At 41.2% G+C, this 18,724-nt stretch overlaps 2 protein-coding genes across 13 annotated transcripts in view; one reads left to right on the top strand and one right to left on the bottom strand.

Moving 5' to 3' along the window:
* PIGN (phosphatidylinositol glycan anchor biosynthesis class N) overlaps positions 1 to 17,195 on the bottom strand; it is a 99,913-nt gene extending 82,718 nt beyond the window's left edge. Inside the window, exons 1-5 of one of the 8 annotated variants that reach the window (XM_085220335.1) lie at positions 17,115 to 17,165; positions 10,284 to 10,337; positions 6,408 to 6,667; positions 1,676 to 1,797; positions 617 to 715 (exon numbers count right to left, since the gene is read on the bottom strand). In XM_085220335.1, the coding sequence (XP_085076461.1) occupies positions 617 to 715; positions 1,676 to 1,797; positions 6,408 to 6,634 (448 nt within the window). In that variant the 5' untranslated portion in view covers positions 6,635 to 6,667; positions 10,284 to 10,337; positions 17,115 to 17,165. Of the gene's footprint in view, positions 1 to 616; positions 716 to 1,675; positions 1,798 to 6,407; positions 6,668 to 6,974; positions 7,268 to 10,283; positions 10,338 to 13,919; positions 14,066 to 16,940; positions 17,068 to 17,114 lie in introns of those variants that run through there. The other 7 variants (XM_085220337.1, XR_002113027.3, XM_019613793.3 and 4 more) reach the window with 7 other exon arrangements.
* Positions 17,196 to 17,260: 65 nt separating this feature from the next.
* Positions 17,261 to 18,724, top strand: part of RELCH (RAB11 binding and LisH domain, coiled-coil and HEAT repeat containing) — a 73,196-nt gene continuing 71,732 nt past the window's right edge. For 4 of the 5 annotated variants that reach the window (XR_014882333.1, XM_010708466.4, XM_085220333.1 and 1 more), the window contains exon 1: positions 17,261 to 17,965. Coding sequence is in view for 4 of the 5 variants with exons in the window: in XM_010708466.4 (XP_010706768.2) it covers positions 17,488 to 17,965 (478 nt within the window). In the remaining variant the exon portion in view is untranslated. The remainder of the gene's footprint in view (positions 17,966 to 18,724) is intronic. The other variant, XM_085220332.1, reaches the window with a different exon arrangement.

Raw genomic sequence — 18,724 nt, 5'->3', positions numbered from 1 at the left:
CTTCCAAGAGAAAAATGAAATTAAATCTCTAGACCTTTTAAGCTGTTGAAATATTGCTCAGCACTCTACGTCCAGAGACCAACCCCTTGGGCTGATAGGACTTTTAACGCATTGCACATTAAAAATATCTCAAGTTTCAGGAATAATACCATGCAGTTCCTACTTGCCTATAGTTCTTCTCTTTATCCATAACTGTTCTGGAATTGAAGCATGCAATAAGCCACTTCTCCACCACAGAAACTAACAAAGTATGGCTCCAATTTTACCAGCTGAATCACTGGGTGCTGCATGCAAGACAAAGAAAAAGCCTTAGCTGCAGACCTGGAAGTAAGAACTTTAAACCAAAGAAAAACCATGATTTTTTTTTAACTATGGGTGTTTTTCCGTTAATGTGTATACAGAATTAAGTAAAATCCATTTAAATGATGAGTAAATAAGGATCTCTTCTTTAAAAGTTAGCTTTTTTTCCAGCTGGTCTTGAATTCATAAATTAGAGCAGATATACAAAATAAAATGGAAATATGTAATTCAACTTCTTCTTTAACTTGAGAACTGCAAGCATGCCTATTTCATTATCTGATAACTGTGAAGAGAGCTCATGAAATTTAAACCCTACCTTTTGCAAACATTGGCAAAATATCTGGGCTTCCCCAGCTCCACGTGTATTTGCTTTCATTGAAAACTGAGTCAAATTCCACAGGATTCTCCTTCCATCCTGTTAAAAAAACATACACGGATTTCAACAGTATTGCCAAGAGATCTCGCTGACAGCTAAGACTAATAGTCCGTGCAATCTTTTAGTTCTAGAGTATTCCTTGGACACAACAAAATCCAGCTACGGCTCTCAGTTTTACTCTTCTTTACTGTTATTTGCAGTTGACTCCCATTCATTAAGAAATAAGCTGAAAACCTAAGGCAATCTCATCATGCAAGGATTCAAGCATAAAACACAGCTGGTTTACTATCTACAAAGCAATAATTTTCCTGAATTCTAAATCCCCCTTCATTTGATTGCAGCTTTCAACATTTTATGCAGTAACACACATGCGTATTACATTATCAGCAGCCACGTTCCACTCCTTCACAAAAAAACCTTCAAGATTTTCTTTCTGTGCTAAAGCAGTTAACAAATTTGGAAGGGCTCTTAACAGTAACTCATACCAATCCCACATTTGTAGCAGATGTCAGAAGGAAGAATCTTTTGATTAGAAGTCTGGACAAGATAGCATAATTCCTCCTACTTCCCCTTTTCCAAAAGAGGCACACAATATTGCAGAAGTTCCTGAGCAAATGCATTGAAGCACCCAAGAAAGCGAGTCAGTAATCTGAAGGTTTGTATCACATTATTAACCGCCAAGCATGCAGCAACCACTGTCAGATGAGGTTTTTCATTTTTTGCTGCTAACTCCACTTAACAAAACCTCAGCTAAAACACTGAAGTTTCTACCTGTTTGCAACATCACTTACATCTCAAATTAAAATTTAAAACAGTAAGATGAATCCAAAAGGTTCTTCTGCTTTCAGTATTAGGGTGCTAAGTTTTGCTGTGGTACAAAACATTAATCTATTTAACCTATTTTTATAACTATCAACAGTGAAAAAAAACATCCAATAAGAAATTTTCCACATCACTAAAATGTGGAGGACAGTGTTCAAACCTTTGGGGCTGCCATACCTTTAGCAACTGCACTGACATCTTCATAAAACCCAGCTATCAGCGCAACATGCCCTGGTCTGGATTCTGTTGGGACTCGGGTGTGAGAGATGCCCCAGCTGCCATTATTCTCCAGAATAGCACTGAAAACAAGGTACAAAGCAGTTAATGCTTGTAACTTCTTGAAGTAAAACAATTTGCAGACAGAAGGAGTAACAGGTAGACGCTAGGCAGGAAATATAAAAAGCCCAGATTAAAAACAGATTTTTGGTTTAGCCTGCTGTGCAAGAATACAAACTGAACTCTAACTTGCAAATAGCTCTGTGTTATAACACTCCACAGACAACACCGCTATTGTGTGGACTATCAGCGCTTCAAAGAAACTAGCTGATGATTTACAGCATTCAGAATTAATGTATAGTTTCTTTCTGCTGCTTTCTAATATGCCTGTTCCCCCCCTCCAACACCTAGATTGTTGCTGTCTGGCATTGCTTTTCTTTGTTCCCTCCATTTAGCTTCAAAGTACAATCTTCCTTTGCTCATTAAATATGCTCAGCTATTATTAGTTCTCATGACCACGTCTGTCTCCGTTATCCACGCTGAATCTTGGAAGCCAGCAACAAAATTTGGTTTATATAAACAACATTTGGTTTACATAAACCAAATGCAAATGTAAGGTACAACTCATTTGAGCAACACAAAAAATACAAGCAAACCTTGGACTTTCTGCAGATACAATGATGGGAAGTAAAATACATTCTCAACATACACATATAAATGCAGAAGTTGTCTAGAGATTTTGTACACTCAATAACTACAACAACAACAACAAAAAAAGAAAATAAAAGACAAAGCCCAAGCATAAGAAACAACCTCAAACTATTCTTGTCTGTTGAAGACATAAACAGTTGGAATGTGTCAGAGAGCAAGCAAGTGAGCATTATCATAGGCTGTTTTCTTGTCTCCATCTTCTGGAAGCAGAGAAACATTTACTGCCCAAGAGTCAAAACCACTAGGAAAACTTATTTTTGTTCTTTGAGGCATAAGTTGCAAAACGTGCTAGTGTTATTAAACATGAATACAAACTAACTAGACTCCAAGTTCATGTTTTGTACTTTTATTTTTAACAGACAGACCCACTTTGATTTTATACAGCTGTTTATTACAAGATCTTTACACTAAATTTCAAACATATTTCTCATTAATAAGAATCTAACTAAAAGCTAAAATTTAAGGCTTCAATGTGCACGTTGGATTCATAGTTGTTTTTTTTTTTTTTTTAAACTCACATTGGATCTCACATTCTCAAGCCTACTTTAAAGTTCACAGACTATTTGGAATAGTTCAAATATTACAGTGAAAAATGAAAAAGGTCATACAATGTTGTGATGTTATTCCTAGCTATCATCTCAGCCAGGTTTTAAGACATAGGACATATTGAAAACAGGTACTATATTGAAAAAAAGGATTTTAGTATCAGCTAAAGTGGTTCTAATTTATTCTCACTGGAGATTGATCAAGATGTATTACATTAGCGGAAGTCTTAAGACAAAGATAAAAGAATTTTGGCTCTCCTCTCACTTCACTGTCACAACAGGTAGGAAATTGTTTTAATTAGACTTTGATTTCTACTCCTTGGATTACTTCCCAAATCAATTTTGCTAAAGTCAGAAAGTAATCCTTTATCTTTGCTTCTGAGAGGTTGTATTACCAAACCTGAAGTTAACAATAACACGAAGCAAGCAGACTACAGCCAGAATGTGTTTTACCTCCTCAAAATTCATTTAGTCATTTTGAATTATTTCAAAGCCCTTCATTGAGAGGAAATTCAAAAAAACAATCATTTCCTTGATAGTACAAACATCAGCTACCCATAGCAGTGATGAATACGATATAGTAATATGTACAAAACATGACTGACAAGGATTAAAACCTTTTTCTTGCAGTCCTTAGCAGCAGCATCACAGCAGTTCAGGACACACCACCTGCTGTCCCTTGCAGCTACTTGAACACTGATGGATAACAGATTTTTCAAGAATATTTGCAGAAGAAAAGCTTGGGTACTTAGCATACATCAACCAGCAATCTGCTCTAAACACAATGAAACTTTATTGACTTTATATACCTGGTAAAAAACATTGCTTTTATTTATAGCACATTGTTACATGAGTAGTTCTTGTTCATTTAAAGGCGATCTCTCCTCCTTAACAGAACACCTGCATGAGAAATTATCTGTCTGTTATGCCACAAACTAAAGCAAATAAGAGAATGAACATTTGGAACTTAGTAACAAACGTGCAAAAAAATAGACTTTATGTGCCCTGTACTGCCTTACCTTTTACAGCGCACAGCATGCTGCAACATTTTCTTTTCATTATCTCACATGTAACACTCACACTTGTTTTTAATACACAAGCAAGAGAGTACAAGAGATACATAGATGGCATTTCATTGTCTTTACACTTACGCATAGAGCATGGGGAACAAGCAAAAAGAGCTACAAGCATGTGCATGCCTACAAGGGCTATGATGTCACTGGCATCACTGAGATGTGGTGGGATGGCTCTCACAACTGGAATGTAGAAATACATGGGTATAAACTCTTCAGGAAAGACAGACAGGGGAGAAGGGGAGGGGGTGCTGCTTTCTACATCAGTGACCAGTTGAAGTTCATGGAGCTTCACCTCCTGGATGAGGAGCTGACAGAGAGCTTATGCGTTAGGGTTAAAGGGAAGGCAGGGGAAGGAGACATTGTAGTGGGGGTCTACTACAGGCCACCCAACCAGAAAGATAGACTGGATGAGGCCTTCTATAAACAGACAGGAGCAGCTTCATGTTCATCAAAGACGGTCCTCATGGGGGACTTCAACCACTTCAATATCCGTTGGAAGGAAAACACAGCAGGGCACCAGAATTAAAGAGGTTCCTGGAATGCATTGATGATAACTTCCTCTTCCAAGTGGTATAGGAACCCAAGAGAAAAGGTGCTATACTGGACCTTATCTTACCAACGAGGAGAAGCGGCGAGTAACATGAAGCTCAAAAGACAGCCTCAGCTATAGTGTCGACAAAACAGTGCAGTTGAAGATCCTTAGGGTGTAAAAGAGGGCACACAGCAAACTTGCTACTCAGGAGTTCAGGAGAACAGACTCTGACCTCTTCAGGGAACTGCTTGCCAGGGTGACAAAGGGGATGGGATAAAGTTCTAGAGGGAAGAAAGGCCCAAGAAAGCCAGTCAGCATTCAAGGACCATCTCCTCCAAGCCCTGCAGCAGTGCATCCCAAAAAAGAGGAAGGCAGGCAAGAATGCCAGAAAGTTTAGTTTCTGTTGATCAACAAGATGCTCCTGGTCTTACTTTGGCACAAAAAAAAGTCTATAAGGAGTGGAAGTAAGAACAAATTACCTGGAAGGACTACAAAAAAGTTGTCTGAACAGCCAGGGATCAAGCTACGAAAGCTGAAACCCAGACAGAATTAAATTTAGCCAGGGACATAAAGGGAAACAATGTCTACAGGTGATTAATAATAGTGATTCAAAAGAAGGCCAGGGAAGGCATGAGCCTTCTCTGGAAGGAAATCAGAGACCTAGTTACGAGGCATGTGGAGAAAGATGAAGCATTCAGTGACTTCTTTGCTTCAGTCTTCACTGGCAAGGACTCTAGCTACACCATTCAAGTTGCAGAAAGTAAAGGTAAGAACAGGGATAAGAAAGATCTGCCTGCTGTAAGTGAAAATCAGGCTCAAGACCATCTAAAGAACTAGAAGGTGCACAAGTCCATGAGACCCAATGAGATCTATCCACAGATTCTGAGGGAACTGGGGGATGACATTGCTGAACAGCTATCCATCATATATGAGAGGTCATGGCAATCTGGTGTAGTTCCCACTGATTGGAAAAGGGGAAACGTAACACCCCATGTGCCAAGATCATGGCACAGATCCTCCTAAAGGCATTACTAAGGCACATGGAAAACAAAGATGAGGTGATTGGTGGCTTCATCAAGGGCAAGTCATGTCTGACAAACTTGGTGGCCTTTTCTGATGGAGTCACAACCCAAGTGGATAAAGGAAAAGCATCTGACGTAATCTACCTGAATTTGTCTAAATTTGTGCATTTGATACTGTCCCACACAATATCCTGGTTGCCAAATAGGGAAAAAAAAATGGATTTGATGTATGGACCACTCACTGGATAAGGAATTGTCCGGACGGCCTCACTCAGAGAGTTACAGTAAGTGGCTCAGTGTCCAAGTGGGCCAGGCTGGATGGGGCTTTGAGTAACCTGGTCTAGTGAGAGGTATCCCTGCCTATAGCAGGGGGGTTGGAACCAACTTTTCCCTTCCACTCTCCCACATCCTTTCGGCACCAGCGACAATTTCTGACTTGAATAAATTTTAAAAGAGGACAAAGTAAAACAAAGGCAGTAAAAGTGCAGACTTCCCAAACTAATGTATTGTTTGCATTATCACCAGAAATTACAATAATGCTGAATTACTGAAACTGAAAAACTGAAGACACTTGATGATTCCTCTTTCCTAGCTGCTACATATCACTGCTCCTAGAGAAGGGGACAAATTCTCGATGCTACAAAAGACCAACTGCAAAAATTTGTCATTTCAAAGGCAGAAGGAAGTATCAAGACACCACAGCTGCCCTTGTTTCTCTTGTTCCTCTGAGCACTCTTTCCAGCATTACAAATAACAACCTCCAGAAATTAAGCGTTCTGGATCCAAATTATTTTTGGATGGACTTACCGCAGGTAAGGTGCCTGGGGAGTATTGTTGCTATTCAATTCAAACAGAGAATCTGCCCGCAGACCATCAGCAACAAAGAGTACCAGGCGCTTTGCTGGAGGTGGCAGTGGAGTTTGCTGAGGAGTCATACCATGGACCAGAGGGGAGCTGAAGTAGATGTCAAAAATAGAGGCCAAGAAGACAAAATGCACAAGGAGACCAGCAAGTATGAAAACTGGTATACCCATGGTAACTGGAGGCCAGCAAGGCAAAACCCAACACTAGAAAGGAGTAAGAGAAGAGAAATACAGTTAGTCATATTAAACTTTATTTTTATTTATTATTATATACTTATATCATTTGTCACAGGAAGACTATTACTAGACTGATTAACCAGACCCATTTACATTTATTTACATAAAGAAGCTTGTTCAGAGAAATTCTGGTTCTGGTCATCACCTTGTTGATTCAGATCATCAGATAGCTACATCACAGCAATACATCTCTGGCATTTACAGGGATATCAGATGGCTTCAAAAGACCATAAAATCAGGCCAGCTTCTGTGACAAGCAGCGGCCTTACGTTACCTGCAGCAGTGACAGCAGACCGGGACAAGCCGGCGTCTCCATGAACACACTGCCCTCTACCGGCCGACTGCATAACAGCGTTGTGGTTGTTAAGGCACGTACAGAGCAAAGGCAGCTAGGGAAAGCCATCCTACAGCAAGCGCCCATCCAAAGTTGCTTTTTCTAAGTTTACCATCAATTCTAGGCTCATTGCACTCTGCTTATACACGGAAATCTTATTTTAAATGAACAAAGATGCTGTGTGTGAGTGAAGAACACTCTTCTAAAATAGATAACAAAAGCACAACAGGTGAAGAATTATGTTTCAGCTGGATGCTAACCTGTGCTTTCACAGTGCTTTTCCTACCCTCTCAATCTTCGAAGTCAATTTAGGGACACAAATATGCTTAACTTTAGACACACTGAAAATGTATGCATCTACCACACATACAGAGAGTTTCTCATGAAGGCAGTGCAAACACGTAGCACTCAAGTAAGCTTGGCGACTGAATGAGACTATGAGTTCTGTCAAAGTTGACAACTTCATTGTATAAATAAGCTAACTATCAGCTCTACCCAAAAATCACCTCAATTTACTAATTTAGAAACAGATCTTCCTAATAAATAGCCTGGCAGGTGCAGCAGACATTCAACTTTGTATATCAGTACACACCCCTCTCCTAAAGAAACTATTCAGAATCTACTTAATGTTCCTACATGAGAACACTTCTTATCTTGCTGCTTACAAAATTTCAATAGTCAGAAACATGGACAGACAGCCAACTCATGGCATTATCATCAAGTAAAGAAGAAAGGCTTCACTACCACATAACTCGCTCTGATAAAAACTGAAATGTTTCTGTAAGATAAAAACTTCAAAGAGCCAGGAAAATCGCAGAGGATAAAATCCATCAACTGGAAAAGATTTGAAAGTTTTATAGATAAATAATCCAAATTAAGTATAACTTGTCAAAATAAAATTCAGGCCTCAATGCAGCTCAACTGCAAGGTATAGTTCCTTTAAATTTGTCTATTGAAATATAGATGCAACAACCTCCATCCTAATCAAAATAATTAATGCAGCAATTTCCAATTTCAGAGATTGGGAGAAAAAAGAAAGGAGACTGAGATAAATAAAGCATTTCAAAGAGACATCTGGCAGTCATATCAGTAAAGAGTATGTTTTGATTACTTAAGCAGGAACTTGCACACTTCTGTGTCTACAAGTGGGATTCCAAGAGAGACCTGGAGTATTTTTGAAGCATCTGTTCAGTTACTGCTTTTATAAGTAGTCAGAGTTCCTGCATGAAATTAAATACACAAAACCACAATCACAGAAATACCACTAACATGGGACCTCATTTTACTCAGTTTATTTTCCATAGGGGTGCTTCTTTTGATGTAGTTGTGCTGTTTGAAAAGAGGATCCAAGCTATCAAGGCCTAAAACTGATATGACTAAATACCCTACATAACAAAGCATGTTACTTCAATTGAATTCTTGCCGTTGGGTGCTTCCAATGCTAGAATTCCATAGCTTAACATATTCTAAATTCCAACTACAGTAACAGTAACCTAAGCCATTTTCACCACTAGGCATTTCTCTTTGCTTCAACTCTCCCGAGGCCTGAGACCTAGCTTGCAGCAGTAAGAGTGTAATCAACACAACTCAAGTTTAATATCATCAGTCCTACAGTGATCTACAAACTTAATTCCAAAAAAGACTTTTACATTTGCAACACAATTTGATCATATTATAGTAGACTATTCTGGTCACAACACATTTAACTGCTCATGACCACCAGATGACAGCTTCACTATTAAATTTCTTGGTGCCCAGTAAGTCTCTAGCATGATTTTCTTGGTAGGATGAGCAGGAAACACCTATCCCACAACAACTCAGACACCCCTTGAGACAGCCTTCATGCCTTCCAGGCACAGAGGAGCACAGGTAACACTTCTAAGGAACATTCATCTATGCATGTATCCTAGCAGGAAGGATGCTTAGCTAAGCACCTTGACTCTGCATCTCAAGAGATACAGAAATGTAATCCAGCTTTTACAGACTACCACACAAAGGAAAAGAGTTCCTTGTTCTTCTCCCTCCACCTACTGGAAAGGTCATCACAAGCAAATTTATCTGTAGAGTCTGGTGCTTGGTGGTTCAAGGCAGAAACCATACAAGGCACGCTAAAAGGAAGAAATAACTAGAAAGGTAGATTATGTATTAGCTTATTTATGAGAAAACGCTAAATGCCAAGAGAAGAAAAAAATACATTAAACACACACAAAGCCCTTTTCACTTTGGATGACAAGTGACTAGATTTAAGCACTTATTAGTAGTGCAAAATCTATGCCCTCATTGGCCTGGTCAGCAAAAAAGTAGTTAAACAAACTGACACTTGAAGACATATCTTACATCTTCCTGTCAATAAAACCTAAGTCCAAGATATACCAGCATTTACTTCCACTGATATTCCAGGTAGTTCCAGGCAGTCAAGTGACTTAGTATGCTACCTCCCAAAATCTAAGATGTAATCTTTGCCCAAATCCTGATTGCATTATTCAGTGTAGTTTTGTTTAGTCATCACCTGTCACATAGCAAGAGAAAAGAACACAGCTTCTAGTCTTGCAAACAATAGGCTGAGGGTCAGGAGCACCTATAGGTTGCAACCTATTTGTCACATGCCATTTATTACTGTCCATCCAAAATGCTACTTATAATAATACAGCTCAGCCAGACAATTCATCTCCTCTACAGACCCATTCAAACTAGTAAAGAGAATATCACACTCAGATTTCTTGTTTTATTTCTATATTTTTTCCTCTTACTATCACCACCTCCTTAAACTAAATACAGAGCCAATAACGACGCTGCCCAGCCTCCAGCCTGACAGAATTTAAACCCCACTTTTAAAGTACTTTATTCAAACAATTTGGAGCCAACAACAGATTTTCAGATATTGACTGGAAAATACTTAAGATCCATCAGGCCATTCACTGCCTGTAATATAAATTGTACACGGAAGAGAGCAAACGGGAAATTAGCACTGCCCTGAGCTACGTTGTGGGCTTCATCAGTGTTTACCACTTCTGTCATTACTGGATTTTGTATGTGAGCAGACAAAAGAGCACATAGATGAAAGGGATGCACTTGTCCTGAAAGAAAAGATAAGACAGAATCAGCAGGCACCTTTCCTGAAGTCTACAAGATTAAAGACAAGCAGCAAAAACCTCCTGGCTGTAATTATTTTTTCTTACGGGGGGTTATTTGAACAGATGAAAGGGTTGGTTTGTTTGTTTTAAAAGAATCCTCAGAGAGAAAACTCACCCCATACGCATCAGCCAGGAACAAAAGACACCTCCTCCTTCTTTGTACTCACATCTATCAAAAACACAGCAGAAAGCCCTCTTTTAGTTGCAAGTTTGTCACTAGTGGTCGAAGTGAAAGAATTACTATAACAAAAACTGTGACAGTAGCAGGGGAACAAGACAGCTACAATGAGCCACCAAAGCCCCATCAAAGACAAGAAGCAGTTTATTTCACATTAGCTTTTTGTTCCTTTCAATCTGATCCATATCTTGCTAACAAGACACTTTATGACTTGCTCCAAAGTCCAGTACTTCCTTCACAGTCAGTTCTGACTGCCACACAACCAGCATCCGCAGCCCCATGAGGGATCAGAGCCCTTAACACTGAACAGGAATATTGATATAATTAAGGAAATGAGGCACCTTCTCCAAAGGAATCAACATCTAAATTCTATTTCCCCGAACTTGTAATCTCTCAGCATTATAAATTAGACAAAGAAAATCACATTTGCACTGCATCGTATAGTTCTTTGTGAGAAATGTCACATTTCCTTTCCCTGCCTTTTTCCCCCCTCTAAATATGCAATAAAACAACCACAAAATACTACACGGAATATGCCCCATTGGCAGGAATATTTTTTAAGGATAATAAAATGCCAAGAGAGGGAGCTCAAGACACATTAGTCATTTCTTTTAGAGACACCGTGCCTCACTAAATATTGTCAAGTCTGTTGCGTAAGATGAAAAAAAATCCATTGGAAAGGCATTTTCAATAAGCATCAATGGCCTTGGTAAGAATCTTTTATAGAAAAAAAGAAATGGACGGGAATGCCTGCTATGTTTCTAGCTGATTAATACATTTTTCAGCTAAACAGTATAGTGCATTACATAATTTAAACTGTCAAATTTGTGACTGTGCAATTTGTCCACATATAAAACATGATCCTTTTGCTTAGGGTAGGGAAGCAAAATGGAAATTTTGTTGTGTGACAGTACTTTAAATGCTGTGGCAATTATATATCATCCAAGACAGCACTAGCAGCCTTTACGCTATTCTTTTACTAATTTAAATGTTTAAAGAGTTACACCAGTCAAGCAATACAAGCAAGCAATTTCCTGCTGTCAAAGCACATGTCTATTGACTACACAAATTTATACAGACTTGCTGGCCAGTCTCAGATTAAGCTTTCTTGCATCTTTACACAATACTTAGACAAAGGAGATCCCAAAACCTCACATTTGCTTCACACGTACAATGAATAGAAGTGAGATTATGATCAAGACCCTTTTCCTCCTTTCCCAAACTCCATTTTCTCTCCTGTGAGGCATAATATGTTCTGTCAGATAATGAAGCTGCCATGACAGTATTTTTGCTTGCACCTGCACTGAAGTGGCTTTGGTAATTTAAACCATCTGTTTAAAATGATTCAACACCTCCACTAATTTTATGGATTATAATAGCAAATGATTTCTGTTTTGAATTTTAAATGTTGTTCAGTAAAGTAGATCCAAACCTGAGGCAAAGAGCTCAAGGAATATTTAACTTTCCTTTTAACATAATTTGATAATCAAAATTGCTCTGCCTAAAAAACAACAACAACAACAACAAAATTTCTTTTGCTAAAGCATTCCAAAGAAAAACCTGACTATGGACTACAAGGCAGAATAACCAACAGAACTTATCTGTAAATCAGTTACCTGTAATGCCAGCCTACACATTTCTCTGCAAATTATCCTGTAAACATGGAAGAAATTTCCACAAACCTCCCAGGTACAAAAACATACTCAAGTGCAACACTGACAAGAAGAGAGCACTGAGAAAGAACAGTGGTGGCTTTTTCATGAAAGAGAACAAAAGCATCATCCCCTGGTAACGCTTGTCAGCCAATTGTAGAAAAATGGAAGAGTAGAATGCAGCACTGTATTTGTTCATGATGCAGACAGATAAAAGGTCAGATTGCAGAGAAAGTAAAACTCAACAAGTGCTGGGTTTTTTTTTGTTGTTGTTGTTTTGTTGTTGTTGTTTTTCCCCGTGTATCAGCTATTTCACTGATAATAGTATTCCGGGCCACTTATGTGTTTTCAGGAGGTCTTTACAACACCTTTTTGAGATTTATTTTTTTTTTAACTTCAAAGTCACAGAGCCATTTTCTATCACCAAGTCTTCTTCAAGCATCACTGTTCTACAGCTAAACATCATATTTCCATCTCAACATGGACTATTCAGTTCTTTGTCCTGCCTTGCTTTGTGTGACTATTCTTGCAGAGAATAAAGACTTTATTTTCATTTTTTCCTGCTCCACTTGTAGGCCTTGTAAACAGATTTTTGATATTAAAAGTTTCATAGGATATCTGGGGGGATAGAATGACACCTGGAAACATCAAACAGAAACCAGCACATCTGCCACTAGGACTGCTAGGGTCAAGAAACAAGTACTTAAAAAAAAACACAAGTGCATTGATGGCAGCTAGCCATAGCAGTCTAGCTGTCTCAGTGGAGACCTCCCTGACAATCCAAGGCTGAAAGCACCCCCAAGATGTTTTTAAAGAAATTTACAATTAAACTACTCAGTCAGACACAGACACAGTAAGATACAAGTAAGATACAAGCACTACAGTTTCTCACTTCAGAAATAAAGGGCCAAAGGATTGAACTCTTCAAAGTCCTACAGCAAATATTAAAGTAGAACACACAGAGAAAAAAACACACAACATGATAGAAGACGACCTTGCAAACAAATCTAGCTTGCAAATTTGTTCTGTACATATACAAACATTCAAAGAAAATGGTGCTTAAAGAAGTCAGTATAAGTAAGGATTTAAAAAGTTGACACAGAAGAGTTTTGTTTTACTGTCACATTTTCTTATCAACTGTTAACCAAAAACATGCAGTATCTCCAAAGCAACTTATCTGCTGGATCTTACATACAGGTCTATTTTACCAATACTTTCAGGCTGAAGAAAAAAGGACAACAAGACAACCATCCCTATGTCCTTATTACTGAAAGTATTATTTAACGCTTTGAAGTCAAATTATGATTTCACAGATTTGCACTCTTTCAAAGTAGAGTTTCTTAAAAGAACTTAAGAGCTCGTGACAACAAAAGCACTGTTTCAACCAATATACTAGCCAGAAGCATTGTATCCGATTATTCAGCTCAGCTGGCTAGGAGAATCGATATCTTACTCCTCTTTACTTCACAAACCTGTTACAGCAATGCCGATCTAGGAAGAACCGAGAGCCCCGCAGACGCCGGACAGAGGCCGGCTGCTCTCCAAGGTGCTGAACTGGTGGCGAGGACCTGCGGCTTCGCTGCTCCGGCAGACCTACTCCTGCCCATGGCCTGCCTGCCTCACTCCAAGCTTCCCTCGTTGGGAGCTTTGAAAGGGAAATTCCTTCTTTCTGTTATCCTACATGTCTTTCTCAGACTCTTCAAGCCTTCAGAAAGATCTTGCCTCTGCTCCAGCAGCACGTGGATGCAATTACAGATCTAAGTCCACAGGGAAACCCATCTTAAAACCAGGCTTTCAGTAGTTAGTGTTTTATCATAAAAAAAAAAATAAAAACAAAACAGAAACAGCACAAGAGATGAAAGAAACTGCAACAGCCAAATCGCAAAGAGGAGAAAAACATTTAAAGGATGAATTGCATCACCTTCAAGAGAGCGTCCAACTTCTAAACCAGTAATGCAAGTATATACAGTACTTCATCAAGGATCCTGTGAGGTTTATCCATAAATGTTTATGCAAAGAAGTTGTATGGGATCTTTCTGTCACAAATGGACATTTGCCATTTCCCAATTTCCCTGCTGGCAAAACAAGGAAGTGAGGCAACACTGGTAAGCAGATGATTACAAAGAGTAGACTTATTATTAGACAGATACTGTTTCATCTTAAGAAAACAAAGGCAAGCTCTACCCACATTATGTATCTGCTCTCACAGAGAAAACAATTAACTGATTCTATAATGATAGAAGAAGCCTACATCTGTCTAGCAGTTATTTATCTGTACCCACCATCTGTAAGAACTTTTCCATAATTAAAAGCATCTGTTTCCCAAATATGTAAAATCAGCAGGTGAAATACTTTATCTTGTATTGCTACAAGAATACCTGACAAAGGAGTAGCAGTTAGAAGACCGAGAGGTTCTGACAGTTACAAATTCTGCAAGAAAAACTAAGTACAGCTGCAGAGAGTTGCCCTGTTCCCTGCTTCCAAACATCTATTCCTATACCAAGCTCTCTCTTTGGCTGGCCCAGCTGTCTGCATGGTGAGGCAGAATGGAGAACTCTCAACTGAAAATAACCTCAAGTAAAAAAAAAAAAGGAAATAGTTTAGCTCACCAGTCTAATTCATAAATAAACCTCTGTTGGCACCAGATGAACAGAACATCTTCTTCCAACAGTACTAACTCAGTATGTTCCAAGAATGTCCTTAGATTCCTACTCTGTTCTCCAATTTGTATTCCATTTATTCATACTGTAGCCTTCAATGCATAACTTCCACCATAATTTCCAAATATGCTCACTTAAAAACCTTTCATCACATTTTCCTCCAATACTTGATAGAAGAGCAGCAGGCTGAATAATGAAAGCATTGGTATGGTATCAGTTGTGGTAGTATATTTACAAGTTGGTGATGCATGATTCTGTAGTGATAGGAAAAAAAAAAACACCTTTTCAATTTCAAGCCTTATTTTCACTTCCAGAAAGCTTCAATAAAAGACACATTAATAAATTCAGGCAACATAGCATCTTGTGTGAATTTACTACTTTTAAACCTCTGAATGACCTACAATGACCATTTTCATACTTGATTTTCACTGTTTCCCTTTCTTACCTACACTGTCCTTCAACATGGATAAGCATGCCATCTTAAAAAGCGAACTGTTAACCTTCGCAACTTTCTGTTACAGCCCCCTAAATGAAAGATCATCCTTTACCCTCAAATCACTTGTAAATATTGCACATCACCACTAGAGGCTGCTACAGGACATCAGTAGCTTTCCTCCCTCTACGGGACGAGGCAGACCACAAGCACATCAACTTGTAGCAAGCTCATACTGAGTACGCTTTAAAAGGAAAAGTAGTAAGATTTCTTCACGGGTTCCTAATTCCGAAGTATCAACAGTGATTTTTTTTCCCTATTTTACTGTGGCTTAAGCCAACTTCCCAAGCCTTTTCAATATACTGCATTTCATTTCAGGCTACAACACATTCACGTTCCACTACTCTTTTCCCTATGACATAAACATTATAAAAATTGTACGTTATCAGAATGAAAAAGGGTTTATTAAAGAACAGAATGTAAAATTGATTACATTTTAAAGGAAATTATTTGTAAACTAAGTAGAAGAGTATATTTTTATAGCATACTAATACAAAGACAATAGATTGCAATTATGATTGTAAATATTGCTTATCTATCTAGTAAACTCCAGTATATTAAGACTGTGGAGTCCTCGGTACAGAAAAGACATGGACATGTTGGAATCCATCCAGAGGGCCACAGAAATGATACAAGGGATGGAACACCTCCCCTGTGGGGACAGGCAGAGAGCAAGGGCTGTCCAGCCTGGAGAAGAGAAGGCTCCAGAGAGACTGGTGTTTAAATATATTAATAGGGGCTGTAAGCAAGGTGGAGACAGACTCTTTATTAGGGTCTGTTGTGACAGGACAAAAGGAAATGATTTCAAACTAAAAGAGGGTAGATTTAGTCTGGATATAATGGAAAAGTTCTTGTGTTTTTTTACAGTGAGGGTAGTGAAGAACTGGAACAGGTTGCCCAGAGATGTGGTAGATGACTCCTCACTGATGAAATTCAAGGTCAAGGCTCTGAGCAACCTGATCTAGCCACAGATGTCACACTGAATCAGCCTGACACAGAGGAGTCTTGAGTTAGAAATTCAGTGCTTTCAAAGAAACAACAGAAACCAATGCTGACTTGACTCTGTATCATTTGCAACTTGAACTCACTTCAGTAGAGAAACATATATTGAGGGTAGCATGTAACAAGAGAGTCCTGCCAGGAAACACCAGAGGTAACACCTTCACACTACAGTTTTATCAATGGGAACAACATGCTTCCAGACATACGGCTTCATGCTGCTCTAATTCTGAGTCTTGACACATACAAGGCAGGCAAAGACACCTCAGAAAAGCAAACTTTCAGTTGTTAAGAGCATTAGTGCAGGCGAGCCCTCGGCTCCATGAGATAGAGGTACAAATGAAAGCTGGGATCTATTCAAAGACACTTTTCTTAAGGCACAAGAACTCTCAATCCTGATGTGCAAGGAATCAGGCAGAGCAGGCAGCAGGGCTAAATAAGGGCACTGAGACAAGGTAAAGCACAAAACTGAAAGGGACAGCAGATAGGAATACATATACTGGAAAAGTTAAAGTTCTACAGACGGGACTGCAGGAAGGGGACCAGGAAAGCACAGCTGGAGCCAAATTTGGCTTAAGATATAAAAACAAAATTAAAACGACACGTGATTCTTCAAGCTCAAAGGACAACAAAGATGAAAAAAAAACAAAACAAAACAAAACAAAAAAAACCTGTACTTCCCACATCGAGTGATAAAGGACGACCCCAGGCAACAGTCCTCCCTCCCGTGCGGGCCCGGACCGACCCTGCCACACACCCACCGCCCTCAGGCAGCCCGACATCCGCACACCTGTCTGGGCCCGCCCCAGCCCACTGGACAGGTAAAAACGAGGCCGATGAGCGGGCGACCCTAAGCCGCAGGAAGCTCCCCCTGAGCCGCCACACGCGGCCCCACGCGAAATCCCAGACCGCCCCCCACCACAGACGGCCAGGGAACGCCCAGTGCGCAGGCGCCAAAACTCACTGCCTCCCGCCGCCAGCTCCGCCGGTATCTACTTCCGCTTCCTCTGCTATGCTCGTGTTCCCGCCCTCCGCACCCAGCCGCAGCCCGCCTCCCGGAGCGGGCCGAGGGGCGGGGTCTGCTCCCTGGGGCGCCGCTCGCGATTGGTTGGGGGGCTCTCGCGAGAGGCGGGATCCGGAAGCGGCAGCGGGGCGGGTGCGGGAGTCCGAGGAAGCGGTGGTTGTCGGGGGGGAAGTCGCCGGCGGCAGCGCCCGTAGTATCTGAGGGAGCTGGCGGCGACGGCGGCCCCGGCTCCGGTCCCGCCAGAAGCGGCTGCTGCTCCTCTGCGCGGCTTTCACCGCGGCAGCGCCTCGATAGCGCCGCTTCGGGGCGCAAGATGGCGGCGGCGGGCGGGGGCAGCAGCGTGAACCCTTTTCTCAGCGACTCGGAGGAAGACGAGCCTGAAGAAGCCAGGCCCGGCGGTGGCAGCAGCAGCAGTACCGAGCCGGGAGGACCGGCGTACCCGGCGCGGCGGCGGGAGGAGGCGGCGGCCGCGGGCAGCCCCGAAGAGCTGCCGGGTTTGCGGGCGGCGGGCGATGCGGCGGGGGCGGGCGGCGGGGCCGCCGCTGGGGATCCGCCGCGGGTGTCGATGGACGCGATGGCGGCTCAGCTCCTGCGGGATCAGTTTCTGCTGACGGCGCTGGAGCTGCACACGGAGCTGCTGGAGAGCGGCCGGGAGCTGCCCAGGCTGCGGGATTTCTTCTCCAACCCGGGCAACTTCGAGAGGCAGAGCGGCACGCCGCCCGCCGGAGGGGGTCTGGGCGGCGGTGTGCTCGGCGGAGCCGGCGGCAGGGAGCCTGGCTCCGGGCAGCTCAGTAAGTGCCTCCTTCTGGCCGGGGCTGGGAGCGGGGCTGTGCTGGGCAGGGCACGGACGTGATTGGGCCTCTCGTGAAGGTCACGCGTGTGCCCGGCGTGAAGAAGTGTTAGAAACGGACGTTTTTGTGCCTTCTTTAGCACCTGCTCACAAAAGATCAATCCATGCCCTGCTAGGAAAGAGAGTTGAGCTTAACCATTTTAACCATTAAACCCATAGCTTATATGTCTGAAGTCTAAAAGCTATCAAAAATGGATTGTCAGTGCATTGGAATGGCTCAGGGGTCCAGAAGTGGTGCTGAATTTCACAGGTATTACTTGGTCATATACAGCACGGTGTGTCCAATCGCTGATGCTGTCCTGCTTCCCAAGTGCTGGCCAAGGGCAGTGGGGGTGGTTGAGTATAGTTTCTGTAGTGTTGAAGGCATTTGGAAAACTGTCACGAAGCCGGCCTTAAAAGTTTTTGAGTTTTAATATGGCAGATGGCTTAGAATACAATTGTTTGTGTGCTTCAGCAGTACTGCTTTCAAGACCAGTGAAGTTTTAATAACCTGGTAGCTTATGGAAGTCATTTTGGGAGAGAGAAGCTGCCCAGCCACCTGACTTCTGAGGGCTTAATGAACTCATGGATAGTATTGATGTGAGAGGAGCTGTGGTCATGGTGAAAGACTTGTTACTATATGTGTGTATTCCAAGATACCTAGAGGTATTTGGTGAGCAGTCCTATGCTTTCTTTGCTTTAGAAGTTTCAAATGTTGGAA

Source organism: Meleagris gallopavo, chromosome 3 (genome assembly GCF_905368555.1).
Source record: "Meleagris gallopavo chromosome 3, MGAL_WU_HG_1.1, whole genome shotgun sequence".
NCBI classification, from domain to species: Eukaryota; Metazoa; Chordata; class Aves; order Galliformes; family Phasianidae; genus Meleagris; species Meleagris gallopavo.
Note: the sequence above shows the minus strand (reverse complement) of the source record. Positions and strands in the feature narration are given on the sequence as shown.